General features: G+C 49.0%; 1 protein-coding gene across 1 annotated transcript; it reads right to left on the minus strand.

Annotated features, from left to right (window-relative positions):
• Positions 1 to 260: 260 nt before the first annotated feature.
• LOC144102332 (uncharacterized) lies at positions 261 to 1,802 on the minus strand. The gene has a single exon (XM_077635627.1). It carries the CDS (start codon positions 1,800 to 1,802, stop codon positions 423 to 425), a length of 1,380 nt encoding a protein of 459 aa, XP_077491753.1. The 3' UTR covers positions 261 to 422.
• Positions 1,803 to 25,102: the final 23,300 nt, after the last annotated feature.

The raw sequence follows: 25,102 nt of genomic DNA on the forward strand, positions 1-25,102 counted from the left end.
CATCGCAACTACTCTAAAATGCATAGTTCATAAAAGCCACGTGTGATGGGAATGTAATCGGCGACCTTTAACATCCAGGGCCAAAATGGGAAGGAGTACTCTGAGATGACATGCGAAACATGAGTAACATATGGTCCGACCACTGGCATCGTCTGAAAGATGCTGGAACTAAAGATAGTACAACGATCACACCTCGTACAAGAAGAATGCGCTAAAATATACTAAAAGCAGTGACAACTGAATTACGCAGCGACCGAAGCTGGAGGCTAATAGGAATACCTAGACGACGACATGTTCAGCCGAAACTCAGGAGCACTGCAGTTCGCTGTTTGGTCCATATAGGTGCCACCTGTCCAAATCTGTACGATAGGGATGCATACGTCAAGTTAATCAGCCTGCTTTCTTTTAAAGCGTGTAGTCCTTTAGTGCCGCGGCTTCTTCAATCCGATTAACGTCGTCATAGCGCAGTCTGATGAGCACGGTGCATTCGAAAGAAAGGCACCACCCTCGAAGTCCTTCCTTTCACCCGGGCAGCTGAGTCGCCAACATCGAATCCAGGTCACACGGTGCTGGCTGTGACGTTCATCCAAGTAGTGCGCATGGACAGTTTCAAGCAGCGGTAGGCGCCTTGACAGCTCCGAAATCGATTCCTGAGCGCAGCCACTTGCGTCGACGCCGGAAACGATGCACAGTGTCCGTAGACGCAGCACGCCTGCGGTGCTGAGTTCGTTGCAGATCGCACTCACGGCCACGTTGGGACTCCACAGGGTCAGAGACCGCAAGTGCTCACTCGAACTGAACCCAGCGAGGAAAGATCGTCCAGGGTATGAATTCATGCTCTTCTCTGGCCAAGTTATACGAAGGCGCACCAAGTTACACTCAGCCAAGAATCTGTAGCACCCCAGACCGTAGAAAGTCAACAGGGTAAGGCTCTGCAGTCTTGTCCCTCGGTGAAAAGCGGAGAAAGTGTGTCTGTTGATAGCAGTAAAAGGCAGAGAACACACACTACATTCCAAACAAACAGAGCTGCTGCCGTCTCCGCTGCGCACGTCAAGCTCTTCAAGCATTGCGCAGGAAGCCGCTAGTTGTTGGAGAGACGCGTTCGTCTGCAGGGCACACTGCGGAAGGGCGATGGCTCGCAGCAGAGAAAGGCCTTCGGAGGGGAATATCTGGCACAGCTCCGTTCCATGCTCGAAATGAACCAAGCTTAAGTTCAGCTCGGTAAGGTTGTTGCAGGAGTTGAGAAACATGTTCAAAGGCGAAGAGAGCGCCGGGCTCACATAATGGTTCCGATGGCGAAAGTACCACCGCCCCGAGGCGGGGATCAAGACGACCGTCAGCGACTGCTGCCGGCGCAACCACGGTCGACCGGCCACTTGTGCCAGCTGCATTGGCGCTTCGGGACAGCATTCGACGCAGAAGATGAGCTCTTTTTCTGGAATAGATAGCTCCGCCAATGCGATCACGTATTTCAGGTGCACGCACGTGCAGGAGAAAACCGGCTTCGTGCGATAAGTGATGCTGCCGAAAGCGGCAGATCCGACGCACAGGTACCGCAGTGGCACTTGAAGTTCCAGCGCCCTCACAAGTAACCATTTGCCAATTTGGGAGAACCTTTGGCTAGTGTAGGCGAAGCTTTCCAGCGTCCAATCGGGATTAACCAGGTTCTTGCAGGCGGCTAACGCGACAGATTCTTTTACTTGGAGCGCGTGGACGTGTAGGTGTTCCAGGTTCACACAGCGTTTCCGGATTCTCTTGAAAAGGTCACAGGTTGCAAACTCGTCATCAACTTCTATGTACATGCGGCGTAATTGCGGCAGGACGTTATAATCCGAGGCGGCAATATCGTCGAACCTGTCTAGATAGGTTTGCTCATTGAAAAGTGACCATTCTAGCCGCACCAGGCAGGATAACGATGTTATCAGCATGTCGAAAAGGTGCCGGGGACTTACAATGCAGTTCACGCAGTACAGTTCCGCAAGGTGTACGCATGCAGATAGTGCCTGGAATACCTTTTCAGGGGCAGCCATCAAGCAGCCGGTGAGACGCAGAATCCTGACAGAACGTGCATCATAACGCTGTAGGTGTTGTAGCAGGGCAGACGCATCCGAGTGACGGCTCAACGTAAATGTTCGGCTAAGCGTCGGCATGTGCCAAACATCCCGGTGGACCACATCGCTCTCTTGTAGTGCTTGCAGTGACTCAACGTCGAGGTAAACAACAATGCTCAGCCAAACATCGACGGGAAGAAAGAAGTATTCCGGATGGGACGAAGACTCAGACATCTTCTCTCGTATGCAGCACGTCACACACTGCTGCTACGAGAATAGCTGTTCGGATCTGGAACTGTTTCTCCTGTGCCCGCAGTTGGCTACGGCAGGCTGGAAGTGCGCTGTGTATCGACTGCAGGGTAGTTCTCAGACAGCAAGTCGTACGACACAGGTATTTAAAGCGATATCAGCGGCTAGCTTCAGTTTCTGATAATGCATAGAAGGGAGCGGCATCTGGCAACGACAATATTTCAGTCGTAATGAAGATACCTCGCCTAACTTGCGAACGGATCTGCTTGTAGCAACCGCGATAACAATGTTACGTCGCTTGCTAAACACGTGCATTCTACACAAAAATAAAACTCCGTGACAACGCATTTTGAATTCTAAGCCGACAGCATCGCAAGCATGAGAGCACGTAAGTACGGATCTGTTACTCATGCTGCAGACCGTCGCTGTTTGCTTCGGAAGGCTTTCTCGGTAGAGCATAGACACGTGTCCACTCTACCTCACAGGTTTCCAGTGAGCCAACATCCTTTACCAGAGGCATGCTGTGTGCTGATTTCTTTAAACGCCAGTGCCTGGCAGTGACGACTGGAAGTGTTGGAGAGCGGTTGCGGGCACCTCCCAAAAATTGTGCCGAGCGGTTCCTTGAAAATCCGACGAGCAGATATTATTCGCTAACAGGGTAACCCGGTGGTGTAACGGCCCCAAGTCGTGCACGGCTCCTCTGTTTGGCGCGCTCTAGACTGCACGTTAGGACAGCCAAGTTGTTGGAAATATCAGCAGGTCGTCAGTAACAACGGGGTATTCCAGCGGATGAAAGAACGAGACACTGTTAAGAGCTGCGTTGTGTGTCACCTTGATACCTCAGCTGCACTCTCACGACATGAGCAGAACTTAATAAGATCATCATCGATGCCGCCTGCACGCCACACATCATTCGTAAATGGCTTACCGGCCCCCGCTAGCATCAAGGGGGCAATATTGACGTCGTGAAGTGCCCTTACGGAGGCTGTATGGGTCGTGCTGACCTGTACAACCAAGTTTGGCATTGTGCAGTGTTTCGTAAGGGACGCGACGACCTCGTTGTCAAGCATGGTTTTTCCACCGATGGCGAGGAATTTCGTGCATTGACCAGAACCGGAGCGAACGGCATCTGAGAAGGATTTGGCAAATATGCTAAGATAGGTGGCCTCTAAAAAGCAGTGAAGGGCCCTGCTAGACAACCCATGCCGTCCCTTCATGTATTAATAAACCCCTACTTTTCGCTTCTTTAACCCAATTCCCCAACACACGTAAATAAACAGCTCATTCATAAGCGAACAGATGCCTTTTAAACCTTAGTTTCATTATCGATTTTCTGTCAAGATAATTTCTAAAGCTGTCCTCGAGATTCGGCGAGAATTCCTTCGAAGGCATGACGCAGGTAAAAAAAAAAGGCTAACGTTTTAAGTTAGTTATAGTTAAGCCGAATAGAACGTGCGAAAGCACTTGAGGCAACACCGCCTAAAAGGAAGCTGCATCAAAGGCATGGTACGGGCAGCGCTCGTCCATCGCCGCCGCGCGGCTGCTCGCAGGATTCCGGTGCCGATGGCTCATGCGTGTCAGGAGCGGTGACGCTGGAGCGCGCCTGCGACACAAAGCGAATAGTCCGTTTCCTGGAGCATGAGCGGCGGGCAGACGAAGAGAGGGAACATATGAGAAGAGGCAGGTCCGCGGCCGGTTTACTAGTCCCCTCCCATCCTTGCATCCCTTACGCCCCTCCCCTGGTCCCTAAGAGTGATGCCCAAGTGCCAACATACGTCGGGACTAGTATCCCCCTCCCCCACCTTCATAGCAACCACCACCACCACCACCTATTAGCCTCCCCCACTCCTGCCAACCCTCTCGTAGCCGCATTACTTGAGCTGCGGCGGAGGTGGTGAGCGCTCGGAGCGGGGGGAGGGCGGTGTAATTTCTGCTGCATGACACGCGGAGTGGGATGGGGAAGAGGGGGGGGGGGGGGGGGGCGGGGTGCCGGTTCCTCGCGTTCACGAAGCAGTTGCAGAAGGTCTCCGCCGCTGGCCCGTAAAATGTCAAAGGTTGATGCATCACTTATACCTCCGGTTTCTGAGCTTCGTTAGCGAACTAGCGCTTTAACGCCACAATATTGCCTGCATCAACCACCTTCCCCACACCACTGCAAAGATTCTGGCGCCGTTTCTGGGGGTTCGTTTGATTTGGCTTAGTTTCCCCAGCCCAGTAACGCTGCTATATACTTTATCTTTAAAACAGCGAGCTGCTTGCCTTGTGCCTCAGTCAACCTCCAAATTGTCCTCAGAAGACGACAGTAGAATTTTTCTCTCTAGCTGATGCCTCCATAAATGGCTGTCGCTATTAGCAGCTTCTCCCAGAGTGATCTGACACCTACGCTGGAGGAACAGGCCACGAAAACAACCGGGTAGCCTCGGCACTGCATCCGAGTGCGGCCTGTCTTTGCTCCGCTGTCTACAGGCGTAATTACTGAGGATAACGCAGAAAGTGTCTGTGGTGTGGTTCATTCCACGCTAAGCCACCACAGTAGATACGTAATTATGGTGCTCAGCTGCTTTTATTTATTTGAACTGCCACGGTGGGACCGCACAAACAAGGGCAGTGTCGGCAAATGGCAGCTCTAGTGCTAGCGCACTGTTGCCTTGGTTCCCTTACCTGTCATGGTTGATGACAGCTTGGTGGAGCAAGCAGGTGAACTTCAGAGTCGCTCGCCCAAGAACAGCTACGGGGGCGACGTCCAACCGCAGATGAAGCCGAGCGCTGGAAACGTGGGGGGCTGACAGCGTCGCTCAACTTCTTCTGACACGTGCCGTTAGCGACGCCAATGTCGCGAGCGCTCTCTTTTTCTTCTCCCCAAACCGCTTGACCTTCATCATCATCAGCGTAATTCTATGGAGTTGAGCATCTGCCCTACACTGGCATTTTTGCCTTTTTTTCTTGGAATTTTGGCCCTTGACATAAATTTCAAAACGTCGACATTCCATCTTCTTGGCAGCCTCCAAGAAGTTCCCTCACACTTAGTTATCCAATCGCTGAATTAAGTCACAACAATTAGCACTGCTAATTCCACTGGGGGGAAGTTAGAGCGCCTGCAATCACACTGCTGCGGCCACCTTAAATCAACGCATATGAAAGGAACTAGCCAGACTATACTACCCAGCCTGTAGCCTAGGACACGTCAAGTGACTATTTTTCATTGCGCAGGCTTCAAGAAACCGAAGTGATGTTGGAAGAGTGGCAGCCTTTCTTCGTGATGTAGGAAGGTGTGCTGTGAGGCTCGCGTTTTGTTTCAGTTTTCCACCATTGCATACATTTTAGGTGCGTTTTCAAGTACTCCGATGTTAATATTGTCAGGTACTGGTTACAAGAAACCAGCCATTGAGGAAGACGGCGATAAAGTGCCTCTAAAAGTCTATTGTTTCTTCGTCTGAGATGCACCTAAAATCGACTGAATAACCCTGCGCCGGCGAAAGCAACAAGCATGCTAGGCGGTCGCAGAACAGAATGCCCGCTGCTCTCTTCCGTGCTCAATTTAAAGCTGATAGATAAGTTTTGAGATACGGTGTGCAAAGTTACTACAACATTCTGGATCAACCTATAATCAGTCCGCCTGGATGTGATCAACCCAGATAACTCAGGTCTTGTCTTGCATCACAAATAAAGCGATAAAGCCGCTTGTTGGCACGCTTGAAGAATTACCAAACAGTACATGATTCCCGGCAATACAGATATTGTAAGAAAACAACAGACTCCGAGAGATGCTGCGCTATTGTGTATTGTTTGGATTGGTTTTATATTGGTTAATGTCCCAAAGCGACTCGTGCTATGAGGGACGCCGCAGTGGAAGGGTTCACAAAATTTCGCCCACCCTAAGTCCTTCAACTTGCATCAACATGCACAGTACACGGGCCTCCAGCGTATAATCATTGTCATCACCCTGACTACGCCCACAACTGGGCAAAGACCTCTAGCTCCTATGTCTGTCCAATTAACCCTGCCCTTTGCGAACCATGCCCACCATATGCCCGCAAACATCCTAATCTCAATCGGCCACCAGTCTCTGCGGCCCGCTATACGCTTCTATTCGCTTGGAATAAACTCCCTTACCCATAACGACAAGCGGCTGTCCTGCGTTCCTATTACATGTCCAGCACAAGCCAATTTCTTCCTCTTGATTTCGACTCAGGTGTCATTAACTCGCCTTTGTTCCCCCATCGACTCCGCCCGCTTCCGGTACCCTAACTTTACACCTATCATTTTTTCCCGTAGCCCGTGTCGATGTTCTTGAGGTAAACCCCTTTCGATAGCCTCCACGTTTCGGCCCCGTAGGTGAGTACCGGTTAGATAAAGCTGTTGTATATTTTTCTTTTTAGAGATACTGGTATACTCCAATTCATAATCTGAGAGAACCTGCGATATGCGCTCCACCCCATTCTTAGTCTTTCTAGTTATTTACGTCTCAGGATGCGGATCAGCGGTCACTACCTGCCCTAAGTAGAACCATTCCTTTACCGCTTCCAGCATCTCTCTACCGATTGTGAACTGCATTTCCCTTGCTAGACTGTTCAACATTACTTTGGTTTTCTGCATATCCTCCATTGAAATGCGACTGCCGCGGCCGTGATTCAACCCGCGTTCTTCGGGTCAGCAGCCGAGCACCACAACAATCGCGATGACTGCGATTGTGTAATTTTATAGTCTACTCCTGCTACGCGCTGTAAAATCTTGCCTCTCAAATTGTGTCTGCGCTCGCACCAGGTATATAGTTACAGAAGGCCCAGAAGAGCGATAGTATACTCCAGGCATTTCAAAACTCTGGCAGTAATTATTGTAGTTCGGCGACATATGCCATAATGTGGAAACTACGTGAACTGGAGGGTTTATTCACAATTTCTGGGCTTGAGATGGTGCAAGTACGGGCTGCAACATGAGTGAGGCAAGAGAGTTGTGCGCTGCCCAGAGTGCATATTCAAGGGTCATGCGTGTATCTTGCTCTTCGCTGGCTTCCAAGATTTCTTGCTCTGTTACATAGATGCGTCTCAATCTGCCCAAGTGGCTTCAGCATGCGAAATTCTGCCACATACTCTGAAGAATTTCAATGGGCGCTTGTTCCCCGGAGTTGTAATTCCAGAATAACATCAATAAGCACAAGGCTCCTCATGAACAATAAGAGTACATTACACTAGCCGAAATATGTAAGCTTCATGAATGACTTCCTCTACCACCGTTCTCGAAAAAGCCCTGTCCTGTGGTATTATCTGCCACTTTATTCCAACAAACTTCTAAGCTACATCCTCCCACTGGAGTTCAGGCCAGCTCCGACAAAGTTTGCATCCCTTGGTGTCCGCTGCAGGACTTTAACCGATCACCGGCTAGCGGCTTTGCGCACAAGTCGAGAAATGCGAGTCATTTCTTGCACTTCTGGTTCTCTAAGACATCATAGGCTGGCGTTCCGGTGAGCTGCCATCTCTTCTCGGCGCTTGTGCGAGGTATCTATGTTGGCCATGAAGGAATGACTGGCATGCGCGGCCTTTTACTGTGATTTTATGCGGAAGGCTACAGTTTAAAAATTGGCGCTTGCAGTTTAGGTTAGCTGGCTTCTCCGTTCAGGCCACTGGGTACTACAGTGTACAAGAATCCTGGAAAATATGTCGCGTGGTCGTAAACAGAGGAAGTTTCAGCGATGGCCGCTTGGAGCAACACGTGGTGGCGCTGCGGGCAGAAGTGCTCATATCGTGGAGAACATAGCTTTGTGGGCCGTGTCCATCGCAACAATTTCTGAGCGGCGATCGTTCTGGCGGCCATGGCAGGCACTAACTTGTAAATTTAACTTTGTTACGTATTGAACATTTCTCCCGGCCCACTGCGTCACGATTCTTGGCGACTAATCACAGTTGTTCTGCAACACTGGAGGAAGTGGCGAAATGAAGCCTTAGACAAACAGTGATTATATAGCTGCGCCCAGCGCAGTCACAATACACAGTGTGTTTCAGCTACGACTTTATATAATTTCTGAAAATAGGCTTTTTGAGTTAGAAGAGTGCTTTTCCGGCATAGCATTATGAGCGGTGTAGTACATCAGAATGCCGCTCAGACCAGAATACTAACAGTCTGGTTAATTACTATTGAAAAATTATCTTTTTAACTAATACAGTCAGCCTCCTTAATCACCAAGGGGCGTGTAGCCCACCGTAAGTATTATTCACATCAGTTTTTAGAATAAAAAAACCCGGTTACCCTGGGCGCTCTGGTCGAACAAACTTTAGCTATTTCGACGAGCTTTTCCTTAGCCATAGCTGCTTATACGCCACTTAACCCAACACAACAAAACACATAACATTTATAGTGTTAGATCGGTAGCCTTGGCGACAAACTATAAAGCCAATTGAGCTGTTGGAAATTCGAGCGCAAACTGGGGTTCACGCGAAAAGAAAACCGCAACACGCTTCATGGGCGCGCGACACCCGAACCGCGAGCAAAAAGTAGAAAAACGCCACCTTCACGAGCAAGCTGCCTACACAGTCTCCACGAGCACGATTTCTACGCAGCAATCGGATACAGGCACAAAAAGCAGCCAAATTGAACTGCGGAAAAGCTGTTTACAGGCGCGCCGGAAACATACTGAGATGATTATCTCGCACACCCCGGCTAACGCTTTGCGGCGTTGGAGATTGTATCAGCCAGGCTGTCCGTCATCCGTGCTAAGTGTGCTAACGGCTATACGTTCTAAAACAATCACGAGCGAGCTACTGCACACAGAGCAAGTTTATTACTCTTTGACGCACTCAAGTACAACAGTGTAAGCAATTCGGAAAAAAACAATTAAGATGACCTCAATACGGCAATAAAGAACCAGAAGAGTCCAAACTGGCTTTTACAGCGAAGTCATCATGAACAAATTACGTAAATAAAAATAAGTAACCCTTAAACGCTCAAAGTGTCACTCTGCTCATTGAAGACTAGAGCAGGACATGGGGGGGGTGAGGGTTTTACGCTAACGACGTCACGTATGGCCTGGCATCTGTTATGACAACAAACGCCACTTCACCATCTGTTGCTAACTGGTCAGACAAGTATTTCCATATAAGGAGGCACAAGTCCTCCAGCGTCGGACTCATAGCCCGAGCAGGGATTCGAAGAACTTCAGCAGGGCATTCCCCGAGCCACAAAACAGATATTGTTACGGCCAATACTGGACTATCAAACGGGCAGCGTTGACAGCTGGCTCCTCCGCCGGCGCGAACTTGAAACGCCCCTTGCACAAGCCGCCATTTTCCTGTGCACCTTGTGCACTGCTCATTAGATGTACGTTGGAGGATAGGAATGTTTCTGTACTCCCTCTCGCGCCTCAACGTTGTTACAGTCACCCCCTCCATCCAGTCCAGCTGTGGATTCCTCCTCCAATAAAAGCGAAGTAAATACTGCGTCTTCCCTTTCATCAGGAATAATTATTCCAGTGCACGCTATTTTATCACGCCTCGGAAGACACTGAATGAACTAGGCATGTTTATCTCTGATATAAGCCACGAACACCTCCGAAATTCCTGTCCGCAACCATTCTTGAATCTTTGAGCAGTATTGCCTATTCGCCCATACGCCACCTATATCGATCCTCGCAGGGAACAAATTGACTATAAGGTCGTGCAAAGCCAGCGATCAAAAAGCAAAAGACCTTAAAAAATCGGCAGCAATGCTGGTTGATGTAGAGTTTGAATTTTTAATGCAATGAGTAATAAAATCGAGACCCACCAGGTAACGCAGTGTCAACAGTTCACACAGTAAAAACCACTGAGCAAGGATTGAGAGAGCTTCCAAATCTCTTTGTGAGAAAATACAGCACAGCGTTAACGCACGCCAGCCAACTTCATGTTGACACTACACAAAATATGGAAAAAATTACATTGTTCACACACCAGACGGATAATCCCCCCTAAAACAAAAACTAAAATCACAACAGCTTCAAACACCATAGTTCGTAAAAGCCACACACGATAAAAAAGCGCTGGGCGATATTTAAACCCAAGGGTTAAAGTAGGACGAGATCCCGAGACATGACATGTAATAAAGGAGTGAAATATGGTGCAGGCAATGGCACGGTACGATAGATGGTGCCGTGAATGGTGAATCAACCACACCTAATGGTGCAGCAACGCAAAAAAATCCGAACAGCGGTGATAGCCAAAATCCCTCAATCACCGAGATAAGGCAATTCGTGCAGCCATATCGCCTAAGAGGCGTCAAGTTGTGCCGAAAGTAAAGCGCACCGCTGTCCCCAGTTACATGCACATGCAAATCTGCACGATATGGATACACAAGAAGCTAAACCTGTATTTCCCCCAGCGCGGCTGCATTGTCAAAGAGTGCTGTTCTTTAGTGCCGCGGTTTTTTCAATCCGATGAACGTCGCCATACTGCAGTCTGGTGAGCACGGTGCATTTGGAACAAAGGTACCGTCCTCGATGTCCTTCCTTTCACCCGTGCAGCTGAGTCGCGAACATCGAATCCAGGTCAAACGGTGCTCATAGCGGTTAACCAAGTAGTGCGCATGGACAGTTTCAAGCAGTGGTAGGCGCCTTGACAGTTCAGAAATTGACTCCTGAGCGCATTCACTTGGTTCTCCGCTGGAAACCATACACAGTGTCCGTAGACGCAACATGCCTGCGGTGCCTAGTTCGCTGCAGACCGCACTCAGGGCCACGTTGGGAGTGCACAAAGTAAGTGAACGCAAGTGCTCACTTGAACTGAAACATGCGACGAACGATCGGCTGTTGCAGCATTTCATGCTCTTCTTTGGCCAGGACAGACGCAGATGCATCAAGTTACACTCATCCAAGAATCTGTAGCACCGAAGACCGTACAAAGAAAACAGAGTAAGCCGTTGCAGCCTTGTTCCATGGTTCAAAGCGGAGAACGTGTCTCTGTTTATTGCAGTAAAGTTGAGAGAACACACCGGGCATTCTGAACGAGCAGAGCTATTGCCGTCACAGCCGCGCACGTCAAGCTCTTCCAACATGGCACAACAAGCGGCGAGGTGCTGGAGAGAGGCGGTGGTTTGCAGGCTCCACTTCTGAAGGGCGATGGCTCTTAACACAGAAAGGGCTTGCTATGCGAATATTTCGCACAAATCCGTACCACACTTGAAATGAACCAAGCTCAGGTTGAGCGCCGTCAGGTTGTTACATGCGAGGAGAAATGTGCTCAAAGGCGAAGAGCACGCCGAGTTCACGTAATGGCTCCGACAGCCTATGCCATTCAGCCCAGAGGCGGGAAGGAAGGTGATTGTCAGCGACTGCAGCCGGTGCAGCCACGGTCGATCGGCCACTTCTGCCAGCTGCGTTCCTGCGTCGGGGCCACATACGACGCTGAAAATCAGCTCCTTTTCCGGAATTGATAGCTCTGCCGAAGCGATGACTTCCTTCAGGAGTACACATGTGCAAACGACAACCGGGAGCATGTGATAAGTGACGTTGCCGAAAACGGCAGATGTGCGGCGCAGGTCCGGCAGTTGCACTCGAAGTTCCACCGCCATGGCGAGCAACAATTCGCCATTTTCGGAGAAGTCCTGGCAAGTGCAGGCGAAGCTTTTAAGCATACTCTCGGGATCATCCACGTTCCAGCAGGTGGCTAGCGCATCATATATGTTTGCGTGGAGTGCGTGAACGTGCAGGTGTTCCAGGCTCACGCAGCGTTTGTGGATTCTCTTGAGGAGCTCACAGCTTGCAGAGTGGCGTAATTTCGGCACGACTTCATTCTCTGAACCGCCAATTTTGTCGAACCTCTCGCTGCAGGTTTTCTCATCAAAAAGCGACCATTCAAGTCGGATCAGCCTGGACATTGATGTTGTGAGGCTGTGGAAAAGGCGCCGGGGGCTTAGAATGCAGTTCACGCAGTACAGCTCCGCCAAGTTTGCTCATACAGACACTGCCTGGAATACCTTTTCAGGGGCAGCCATTAAGCAACCGGTGAGACGCAGAATCCTGACAGACCGTGCATCACAAAGCTGTAGGTGGCGAAGTAGAACAGACGCATCCGAGTGACGGCTCAACGTAGCAGTTCGGCTAAGTGTCGGCATGAGCCAAATAGCCTTCTGGACCACATCGCTCTCTTGCAGGGCTTGGAGCGACTAGATGTCGAGGTTAACCACAATGCTCAGCCAAACTTCGATAGGAAAAAAGAGCTATTCCCGCTCGAACGAAGACTCAGGCATCTTCTCCCAGAAGCAGCAGGTCAAACAATAATGTGTCTGGCCGGATCTCAAACTCTGGCGCCTGCGCCGGCAACTGGCTGTTGAACTCGGTAAGTGCCCTGTCCTTAGACGGAAGACTGCTTGTCAGACAGCAAGGAGCGCAACACACGTGTTTACAGTGGCTACATCAGCGGCTAGCCTCAGGAATGCTGATAATGCTTAGAAGGGAGTGGCCTCCTAATCTGGCAAATACAATATTTCGGTCACAATGAAGATCCCTCGCCCTACTTGTGAACGGATGTTTTAGTAGCAGTCTTGATAACGTAATCTGATGGCGATTGCCTAATGTGTGCATACACGTCAAATATAAAACTCCATGACAGCACGTTTTGAAAACTAACGCGACAAGATCGCAAGCATGCGGCGATGTAGGGCGGGATCTGTTGCTCATCAAGCAAACCGTCTTCTCGTCTACTTCGTACGGCTTTTTCGGTGGAGCATGAAAGCGTGTGCGCTTAAAGCCACACTTGCCGTCCAGTGAGCCAACACAATTTACCGCAGGCACTCTCTGTACTGACATGTTTCGGCACCAGCGGCTGCCAGTGATGGCGGCAAGGGGGACGCGAGCGGTGGTAAGCACCTCCAGAAAAATCTGCCGAGCCCTTCCTTCCGTCTCTGACGAGGAGACTTTCTTCTTTAACAAAGGCTTTAAACCTCAGAGTTGCTCCATGCAACATTCTGTAAAGATAATTTGCGGAGCTGTCGATGGGCTTCAGCGCAAATTGCTATGAAGGCAGCAGGCCGGCCAAAAAGTGGTTAACGTTTTAAATTAAGTTAAACCGAGTAGGACGTGCGAAAGTACTTGCGGCAACGCCGCCTCAAATGGAGCTGCATCTCAAGACACGGCCCCGAGCAGCGCTCGTCCCTCGCCGGCGCGCGGTTGTTTGCATGACTCAGGCGCTAATGGCTGTCGCGCGTCAGGAGCGGAAACGGCAGAGCGCGACGGCGACGCAAGGCAGAGTCAGTTTCCTGCATCAAAAGCGGAGGGCAGACGGAGAGAGGGAACATGTGAAAAGAGGCAGCTCCGCGGCTGCTATACGAGCCTCCCACTCTCGCCACACTCAAGCTACATCTTGAGCTGCGGCAGAGGTGGCAGAGGCAGAGTGGTGGGAGACTGCATTTCGGTGGCATGCCGCGGGAGGTGAGGGAGGGGGGGGGGGGGGGGGGGTGTGCCGGTTGCACGATTTGAAGGAGCAGGTGCACAAGGCCTCTGCCGCTGACTCGTAAAAGGTCGAATGTTGAGGTTTCACTTTTACCACCGGTTTGACTAGTGGTTTCGAGTTATAATAATGTCTACCACACCCCTCCCCTACCCCACTGCAAACGTCATGGCGCCGTTCCTGGTGGTTGGTTTGATTTTACTTTATTAAAGCGCACACTGACGCTGCTATGTTAACCAAGCGACCTGCTTGCCTCGTGCCCAAACCAATGCCCAAGTTGGCTTCGGAAGACGAAACAATTTTGTCCTTCTATCTGATGCCGTAATAGGTGGCTGCCACTAGTAAAAACATCTCCTACAGTGATCTCACACCGACATTGCACCTACGGGCTCCATGGAGGCTGTAGTGCTAGCTTACCAAATTTAAGCCTAGGTAACCTCACCTGCCATGGTTCAGAACAGCTTGATGAAGCAGGCAGGTGAACATCTGAGTCGCTAGTCCAAGAACAGCTACAGGGGACCACCCCTTAACCGCCAATGAAGCCGAGCGCTTGAAACGTGAAGGGGCTGACAGCGTCGCTCAAGTTCCGACACGCGCCTTACGCGACGCGAATGTCGCGTGCGCTCTATTCTTCTCGCCAAACTGCTTTTACTATCATCATGATGACCATAATTCTATCGAGTTGAGTATTCTGCCCCATACTGGCGTTTTGGCGCTTCTTGTATATAAGTTTGAAACTTAACAGAAAATTCAAAACGCCAAAATTCCATCTTCTTAGCAGCATTCGGCTATCACACTTTGATAGCCAATTGCTAAGTTTAGTCAGCAGCCTCTGCACAGCCAATTCCACTGGCGCGCAGTTAGAGCACCTGCTATCACTCTGCTGTGGCCACCCTTTACGCACACGTTGAAAGAAACAGTCCAGAATATTTCATGTAGCCTGTAGATAAGGCTACGTCATGTGATCAATTTTCCTCGTACAGAGCCTCAAGAAACAGAAGTGCTGTTGAAGTTGCGGTGGCCTTTCGGCAAGATGTAGGAATATCTGCTCTGAGGCCCACTTTTCACATTTAATTTCCACCATTGCATCCACGTTATTCACTGTTAATATTGTCCCGTAGTAGTGACGGGAGTCCCGCTAATAAGGAAGAGAGCGAAAAGGTGCCTCTAAACTTATACTGTTCATTGGGCTTACCTGCGCCTCAATGCACTGAATCACTCGGCGGCGGCGAAAGCAACAAGCGTGCTCGGTGGCCGTCGAACAGAATGCCTGCTGCTCTCGGCCGTGCTCAATGTAAAGCTGATAGCGCACTTTCTAGATAACGGCGCACTGATAACCTACTTTCTAGTTACTACCTAGAATCGGCTCCGCCTGGATGCGGTCAATCCAAAAATAAATCGACAAACAAAGCCATAAAGCCGCGTCTCTGCACGTTTGAAAAAGTAACAACAGTACACTGGAGTCAAAAGTCTCTGGAACACGTATTACTCACTCGAAGCCAATATAATCTTCCAGTAGTCAGCGGCTAGAGAGACCACACTAGGGGAGGTGAAAGGATAAATTAGGTTCTTTCTTCGCCACAAGTCTTATCTCTAGCCACCGGATAATGGTAAAGGTATCGACTTCGTTTGAGGAAACACGTGGTCCATTGACTTTTGACCCCGACTGTAAATAGATTCGCGGCAATATGCATATTTTAAGAAAACAATGGAAAGCTGTGAGACGCTGGTAGATTGCGTAATGCTTGGTTTGGATTTATAGGCTTTAATGCACGGAAGCGACTCGCTCTATAAGGGCAGCCGCAACAGAAGGCTCCGTAAACTTTCGCCAACACGAAGCTCTTTAACGTGCACTGACATCGCAGAGTACGTGGGCCTCCAGCATTTCTCCTCCATCAAAATGGGACCGCCGCGGCCAGGTTCGACCCCACATCTTTTGGTGTCAGCAGCCGAGCATTAAAAACACTGAGGCAGCGCGGCGGTTGTTGTTGTGGATTGTGATAGTTGACGCTTGCTACGCGCTGCAAAATCTAACTTGTAAAATATTGCCTGCTGTCGCACTGGCCATGTAAATGTGGTGTCCACAGAAGACCAACAGTGCGCCCAAGGCATTTCAGAACTCTAGTTGTAATTACGATGTTTAATGCCACAAACCATGAGAGGTGGTAACTGCGCGAACTGATAGCATTTATTCAGATTTTCTGAGCTTGCAATGGCGCGAGGTATACGGGCTACAACTTGAGTGAGACAAGAGAGTTGTGTGCTGCCGAGAGTTCCTATTCACCGGTTATGTGTCAGCCTCGCTGTTCGTTGGCTTCCACGCTTTCTTCTAAGCTACCGAAATGCGTCTAGCATTGCCCTAGTGGTTCGCCGTTGGGCAATTCTGCCATAAACTCTGAGCGCCGCTTCCAGGGGTGCTTGCTCCCCAGAGCCAGTAATTCCAGAAAAACTTCAAGAAGCACAAGACTCCCCATCAACAATGAGAGCTCGACAACAGCAACAAGAATACGTCCGCTGCATGAAAGGCTTCCTCTACCACCACACTCGAAAAAGCCCTTTCCTGTACGATTATTCGCCACTCCATTACAACAGACGTCTAAGCTGCATCCTCCCACTGGACTTTGGGCCAACTCCGATACGTTTGCATCTCTTGGTGTTCGTTGTATACTTCTAGCAAACCATCGGCTAGCGGCTTTGCACACAAGTCGTGAAGTCCGAGTCATTTCTTGCACTTGTGGTTCTCTAAGACATCGTAGGTTGGTGTTCCGGTGAACTGCCCTATTTACTGGGCGCATGTACGAGGGTATCTATGTTGGCCATAAAGGGATGACTGGCATGGGTGGCGATTTACTGGGATTTTGAACCGACGCCTAGAGATTAAAATTTTGCCCTGGCAGGTGGTCATCTGGCTGGTCCGTTCAGCATTCTTTCGACGAGTTACCTGTACCGCAGAGGTTACTTTGCCTGCAAGTATCTCGAAAGCGCATGTATTTTGGCGCGATGTAACTAAGGCTTCTTGGGTCACAGAGCCGAGTGTAACCGCGTTTTTTTAAATTCTAAATAATGATATGGATATTAGTTACAGTGGGCTAATGCCTTGCAATAATTAGGTAGGCTAGCAGTACCAGTTAAATAGTTAACCCTTCAATATTAGTTAACTAAGCTGCTATTTAGCACGTCTTAGCTATTTTCTGATGTAATCTACCGCTTACAATGTCAAGCAGAAAAAAACAGTTCATGACTCAAAAATCCTATTTTTAAACGTTGTGTGAAGTCTTACGTGAAACACCCTGTATATAGAAACAGTGAGTAGCTCCTGTTGCCAAATATTCATAACAACGCATATTGGGCTCTCCATTTGGCGGACGTTAACAGATGGCACCACTTGGTATATAAAGGCAAACCATCGCCGAAATATGTATCTTCGATACTATAATAACGCAATGGTAATGCAAGGATTTAATGACTGAAGTACTGAAACGAGCAATCACCAAGCGCATGAAACACACCAAGCTTGTTTTGGGTCCGACCCGGCCCAGCCCGGTCTCGCCTCGCTCCCACAGCAGTGCAAGAGGCGAATTGTTCAAAGCGTGCAAGTAAATTTGTACAGCACAAGCGGAGATACGGCCGGCAAGGGTGTTCAAATTTTATCTCACGTCCACTTTCATTGGCTGGAACAAAAAATATACATTCAAAAATCTTGTATCTGCATCGGGTCAAAAGTTGCTCAGGTCCTCAGCGATATTTTCCTGTGTGCGGTTCGCAGGTGCCTTGAGCATGATTTCGAAGCAATGGTCACGAAATTCTTCCGGTATGTTGAAGATTTTTGTTTTTTGTGGATTGTTGTGACCCCTCCCGTGTAATGGTCGATATTCTGTATGGCTTTCAAGTAATGGGGTGGTGGATTGATTTTCACTTGTCGAGCTCCTAAAAACAGACGAATGCAGTTTTTGGATCTGTCTTCTTTTTTTTTTCGGTTTGCCACGTGTGCTGGCCTTTTTGCTCAAGGTCAATAAGCCATTGTTAAATTTATTTCAAGTCATTCGAAGCTGATTAAGAATGGCGCTGCATCCGATGATTTGAATTCGGCCCTAACCATGTCCTGTTCCCATCAGACCTACAACGCTTCCGCCGAACATGTGGCCAGACTGAAAAACGTGGGGTTCCCAGATACTACGTTGACAGCGGCGGCGCAAATTATTCTAAAGGAAAAGACGCAAAACTTGATGACGGCAAAGGCGCTCAAGGAACGTTGGCACAACAGGAAAAGTTTTCTACTGTTCCCTACATTCAGGACGTCTCTCACTGTCTTAAGAAGGTAGTTCGCCATTATGACGTGTACATGGTGTTTTCGGCAAAAAACAAGCTCGGCCCAATCTGTGCGGCCATTGAGAGTTAAGACAAACCACACGAGAGGAGGAACGGGTGTGGTATAATTAAGTCACACCGATCCGTTAGTGGATTGTTCTTGACGGAGATTCATAGCATTCTCTTATCTTATTGCCTGTATTATACGGCTCAGACTAGCCGCTGTCTAAACGTGCGCCTCCTTTATCATGCTAGGACACTTCATCGTGTTTCGGGGACACATTTGACCAAGCACGGTAACAGTCAGAACTGAACTGCATTGTTAAAAATAACGCGCGTTCTGTGGAGACATAAAGACAGTCCGGGAGATAACGGAACCTTTTAGAATAAGAAAATTAGCTGATGCCAGTGTGAGTACGCCATCGCTGGTTTGACTATCTTGAGAATGCACTATCCTCGTGATACGGTATGAATCGTGCCGTTGTTTCAGGTGCTCTTTTTCTGGCCCGTGCGTTGTAATCATGAACTGCACTGCGCGTGTGATACGCTTTTTTGTTATTTTATTTTGTTTTCTCTTCTCTATATATTACGTCATCCACTAATTTTTAGCAGTTTAGAGTGGGCACTTCTGTATTTTTTTGTCTCCGTCCTCGTCCTCGCGGTGCCTCAGTAACATGGATCCGTACAAACTCGCCCAAATTTCCATCTTTTTGCGATAGCGCTTGAAGAAATTGTTTTGCTAACCACAAAAAGAAGAAGTGAGACTGGTGCGCCCGTTTGGCTCTTGAAATAGCGCTGTCGTCTGTGAGTAGCTCCGTGGTTCGGAGAGCCAAATGTACCCGGTTGCATACTCACGTAACATAATAACATTCCTTAACCATAGGTCTTCATTTCGAGAGTATATTTTCTCGGCCTGCGATGTCAAAGTAATAAAAAGTAAAAGAGTGAAAATCCGGCCAAGCTGGTACATTACGAAGAAGAGAAACAGTGAAAAAATGACAAGAACGATAGGAGAGTGGTACACCACAACGAGTGGTGGAAAAAATAAAGTGCTGGTGTACACCGCTATTTTCGCACTTTTTTGACAAATTCTCTTTATTATTAAAAAGGCTTCGCTGTCGTATCAGAAACGTTGGTTTTAGTTGAATTTTAGGTGCAGATGAGCGCTCAACTAGACGCGTCATTGCCATCATGATTACGTTAACATTCCGTTCGCAATCTCATTATCAGATGCTGTTTTTGATTACAGAATATCAACAGAGTAAAAAAGCACAAATCAGTTCAATTGGCAATACAATAATTGAGACCAATCGCTGTAAAACGATTTGCGCATTCGGCATCCGATCCCGTGCTCGCAGCACATATCAAAGCATCTATTTAGTCTCTATTATGAGCTTGGCGCATGATAGCTTTAGTTGCTTATGCGCCACTAAATTCAGCACGACTTAACACAAACCATTTGTTTTGTTAGGCCGGTTGCCTTGAGATCAAGCTATAAAGGCGGGCGAGCTGTCGCAAGTTCGCGCGCAATGTCTGGTTAATGCGAAGAGAAGACTTGGTACACGTTGCATAGGTGCGCGAGACCACATCAGCGAGCGAAACATGAAAAAACACCTCTTTCGCAAATACGCTGTCTACGCAGCGATCGGGTGCAGGCGCAAAAAGCAGCCAAATCGAACTGCATACGAGATTTTACAGGCGTGCCGCAAAAATAGAGATGATTAGCTCACACCCCGCGGCTAACACTTCGTGGCGTTGGAGTCGGTCTCAGCCAGGCTGTCCGTCATTCGTGTTAAGTGTGCTAGTGGCTTTACGTTCTTAAATAACCACGAGCAATCTACAACACACAGAAAATTTATTACTCCCTGACAAACTCCGGTATAGCCGTCTAAACAATTCGGATAAACAAATACAGATCATCTCAATGGGACAAGAAAGGACCAGAGGAGTCCAAACTGGCTGTTGGCAGCCAAGTCATCTGGCACAAATTGCACAAATAAAATCGAAGTAACACTCAAACGCCCAAAGCCTCACACTGCTCTTAGAACTGCCCGAGAGGGGAGGGGTCCGGATTTTACGCCAATGACGTCATTTCTAACGTGCCATCCGTTATGAACCCAAACCCCGCCTGACTCCTGCTGCTGAATGGTCAGACGAGTATCCCCATATAACAAGGCACAGATTCTGCAGCGTCGGAATCATAACCTGAGCAGGGATTCGATGAGCCTCAGCAAAGCACCCCCGCGGCCACATTACATACATAGTTGCGGCCAACACTAGACGAGCAAACGGGCCACGTTGACACCTGGATACATGGCCGGCGCGAACTTGAAACACACGTTGCACCAGTCGTCTCATTCTTCGAGCAAACACACACTCAAAACATGCATCTTGATGATTTTCTTGTGTGCCACAGTTTGCGCACTGGTCATTTGAGGTACTTTATTGCTCAGCACCGCTGCTGTACTCCACGTGCCTCAACGATGTTGCACTCATTCCCTCCATGCGATCCAGCTGCGGTTTTGACGTCCACTGAGAGCTAAATAAATCCTTCGTCTTCCCTTTCATAAGGAATGATTATTGCCAGCGCACGCTATTTTAACACACCTCAGAAGATACTGAATGAGCTGGACAGGTCTATCACAGATTCAGTAGGGTAGAGAGCTGGGCCAGTTGGTACATAGTTCTGAAGAAAAAACCAGCGGAAGGACGCAGCCACAGAGAAGGAGGGACAAAGGACGACGCTGGATTTGCAACTGATTTTATTCGCACGAAACACACCTGTATACCCTCAGAAAAGTAGCACCACATGCGCACACCATACATCACACATATGGGGGGGAGAACAAAGAATGTAAATATGCCCGTCACTGCATGCTAAGTTCTCTACGGGCTGTCTAAAGCGCTAAAGAAACGATACTCATTTCATACTATATCACAGACGTATCGCTAACAGAATTGTCTTCGTTGTTGATGATGTGGCCAGCCTCCAAAATTTCGCGCTAGCTTTTTGCTTTGCCCCTGCCCACAATGGTGGTGTTGTTAAGCAACTGATGGCAATGATGCTCCCGGCAGCGTTTGGGCAAATTGTTGCCATGTTCACAATGCGCGGTCTTTTCGTGTTCTCGTACCCAAACGTTCAGTCCCTGTCCCGTTTGGCCAACATATATCTTGCCCCGAAATCAAGGCAAACAAAAAACGACTTGCGTTACACAGGGAAAGTACTTAACTCGTCGTTTACAGTGCACTGCGAATTTTTGATCTAACCAGTGCCCCTACACGAACTAGATAGTTGGAATGGGGCTGAAAATACAACTTTAACACCTTGGCAATTGGCAACTTTCTTGATTTTGTGCAAAAGTGAATACACGTAAGGCATGCCTTCACATTTCTCCCTTCTCTTTATACCTGTCAGCTCCGTCTCTTTTGCCTTAACTGTCTTCAGTAACTTTTCGGAAATCCCTTATGTGCATAGGAAACCCCGCTTCTTTGAAACGTTGCTCTTGTTGCAGAACACTATCTTGAATGGGATGATAACAGCTTTTCTGCAACGCGTTTTTTTAGACACAGGCTGGCTACGCTTCTCTTGGCAAGCTTTGAATGGCATGACCTGCATGGTAACAAAGCCTTCTTTGTTCCCGGAGCATAGGTCGAACAAAATCGCCCGTTGTTATGAAAGGTTAGAATATATCTAAAAACCTAATGGTGTTGCAGTCCGGTAGTTCGTGGGTGAAAATAAAAGCGTTAAAGCATGACCTAAAACAGTTAAAACGTCGGCACCTACATCCTGTAGATTGTCATCGGATGAAATATTTAAAAATACCAAAAAGGCATAGACATAACTGAAACTATGTAAATTCACTGCTACAGCACATACACGTCACCATTAAAGTCAATCATTGTCGCGGGTAGGTAACAAATAAAGAAGTCCCGAACTGCCCAGAAATGCTTTCCCGGAAGTACTCTTGAATATCTGGGAAGTATCGCTTTTACGCCCATACGCCAGACAGATCGATCCTCGCGGGGAACAAACTTGCGATGAGGCCGTGCAATGTCAGCGACCAAAAAAGTGCAAGACCTAATCAAGACACAACAAAGCCTTTTGCGGTATAGTCTCACTTTTTATTACAGTCAGGAATAAAATGAACACCCACGAGGTAAACCTGTAAAAAGAGGCTCGAGAGAGCTTCCAAATCTCTTCGCGATAAAATGCAGTGCAGCGTTAACGCATGCCAGTTTAGCACCTGTAGACAGTATGCAAAATATGGAAAAAAGAAATGGCATTGTTCGCACACGGGAGGACTACGCCCCAATTAGTCAGAACCTAAAACCACAAGAGCTTGAAATGGTATGGATGGTAAAAGCCACGTATGATGGAAATGTGCTAGGCGATGTTTAACCACCAGGGCCAAAACAGGATGATGTCCCGAGACGTGATATATGAAAAATGCGTGAAATATGGTCCAACTGCTCGCATGGCATGAAAAATGGCGGCGCTAATTGTACAACAACCACACCTCGTACAAAAGCAACGCTCTAAAATCCGAACACCGCTAACAACAGAAATCCCTCATGCACCGATCGAACGTGAAGGTATATGGGAATCCTAGCAGCCACGTCTGGTCAGCGACATGTTTTGCCGAAAGTCAAGAACAGTGCTGTTCGCAGTTTCATGCAAATTTGTGCTACATATGCAACTCTGCACGATATGGATGCAAAAGTAGATCATCAGGTTCATCAGCCTGCTCTCTCGCAGTACGACTGCATTGTCAAAGCACTCTTTAGTGCCGCGGCCTTTTCAATCCGATGAACGTCGTCATAGTGCAATCTGGTGAACACGGTGCATTTGAAAGGAAGGCGCCTTCCTCGATGTCACACCTGTCGCCCGGGCAGCTGAATCGCCAACGTCGAATCCAAGTTACACGGTGCGCATAGTGATCTTCGTCCAAGTAATGCGCATGCACAGATTCTAGTAACGGTAGCCGCTTTGACAGCGCAGAAATCGAATCCGAAGCGCAGTCACTTTGTTCGACGCCGGAAACGATACACAGGGTCCGAAGACACAAAACGCCTGCGGTGCCGAGTTCGCTGCAGATCGCACTCAGGGCCACGTTAGAAGCGCACAGGGTCAGAGAGCCAAGTGCTCGCTCGAACTGAACCAAGCGAGGAAAGATCGTCCATCGCAGCAAGTCATGCTTCTATCTGGCCAGGACAGACGCAATTGCATCAAGTTGCACTCATTCAAGGATCTGTAGCACCGCAGACCGCAGAAAGACAATAGTGTAAGCCTGTGCAGCCTTGTCCCATGGTGCAAAGCGGAGACCGTGTCACTGTTGATAGCAGTAAATGGCACAGAACACACAGGACATTCCGAGCTAGCTGAGCTGTTGCCGTCTCCGCTGCGCACGTCAAGCTCTTCGAGCAGGGCACAACAAGCAGCGAGGTGTTGGAGAGACGCGTTGGTCTGAAGGCTGCACTGCTGAAGGGCGATGGCTCGTAAAATAGGAAGGGCTTGCGACGGTAACATGTGACACAACTCCGTTCCACACTTGAAATGAACCAAACTCAAGTTGAGCTCAGTCAGGTTGTTGCATGCGCAGAGAAACGTGCTCAAAGGCGAAGAGCCCTCCGGGCTGATGTAATGGCTCCGACAGATTACGCCAGTCCGCCTATAGGAGGGGAGCAATACGAATGTCAGCGACTGCAACCTGCGCAACCACGGTCGACCGACCACTCCTTCCAGCTGTGTTCCTGCGTCGGGGCAGCATTCGACGCAGAAGATCAGCTCCTTTTCCGGAATTGCTAGCTCTGCCGATGCGATGACGTCCTTCAGGTGTACGCACGTGCAGTTCACAGCCGGGTGCATGCGATAACTGACGTTGCCGAAAACAGCAGATGTGCGGCGCAGGTCCAGCAGCAGCACTCGAAGTTCCAGCGCCCTCACGAGCAACAATTCGCCATTTTCCGAGAAGTCCTGGCTAGTGTAGGCGAAGCTTTTGAGCACACACTCGGGATCATCCACGCCCCAGCAGGCGGCTAGCGTGTCACGTATGTTTGCGTGGAGTGCGTGGACGTGCAGGTGTTCCAGGCTCACGCAGCGTTTCTGGATTCTCTTGAGGAGCTCACAGCTTGCAGAGTCATACTCCACTTCTACGTACATGTGGCGTAGTTTCGGCACAACGTCATTCTCCGAGGCGCCGATTTCCTCAAACCTCTCTCCGTAGATTTGCTCATGAAAAAGCGACCATTCAAGTCGGATCAGCCTCAACATCGATGTTGTGAGGATGTCGAGAAGGCGCCGGGGGCTTAGAATGCAGTTCACGCAGTACAGCTCCTCCAAGTTTACGCATACAGACACTGCCTGGAATACCTTTTCAGGGGCAGCCATTAGGCAACCGGTGAGACGCAGAATCCTGACAGCACTTGGATCAAAACGCAGCAGAAAGCGTTGCAGGGCAGACGCATCCGAGTGACGGCTTAACGTAGCTGTTCGGCTAAGCGTCGGCACGACCCAAACAGCCCGGTGGACCACACCGCTCTCTTGCAAGGCTTGGAGTGACTGGACGTCGAGGTAAATCACAATGCCCTGCCAAACATCGTTGGGAAAAAATAAGTATTCCGGACTGTACGAATACTCAGCCATCTTCTCTCTGAAGCAGCACGTCAAACACTGATGCTACCAGTATTGTTCGCTGGATCTGGAACTGTGGCTCCTGCACCCGGAGCTGGCTGGGAAGCGCTGTAAGTGCGCTGTGCTTCAACTGCAGGGCTCTTCTCAGACAGCAGCTAGCCCAACACACGTATTTAAAGCGACGACGGCTAGCCTCAGTTTGATAAGGCGTAGAAAGGAGTGGCTTCTTAATCTGGCAGTGATAATATTTCAGTCACAATGACGATCCCTTGCTCTACTTGCGAATGGATCTGTTTGTAGCAGCCTGGATAACGCAATCTTATGGCGCTTGCTTAATGCCTGCAATGACCTCGTAAATAAAACTCCATGAAAGCACATTTTGAAAATGAACCCAACAAGATTGCAAGCAAGCGACCACGCAAGGCCGGATCTGCTGCGCAGCCTGTAGACCG

Source organism: Amblyomma americanum, chromosome 8, assembly GCF_052857255.1.
Source record: "Amblyomma americanum isolate KBUSLIRL-KWMA chromosome 8, ASM5285725v1, whole genome shotgun sequence".
Lineage (NCBI taxonomy): Eukaryota > Metazoa > Arthropoda > Arachnida > Ixodida > Ixodidae > Amblyomma > Amblyomma americanum.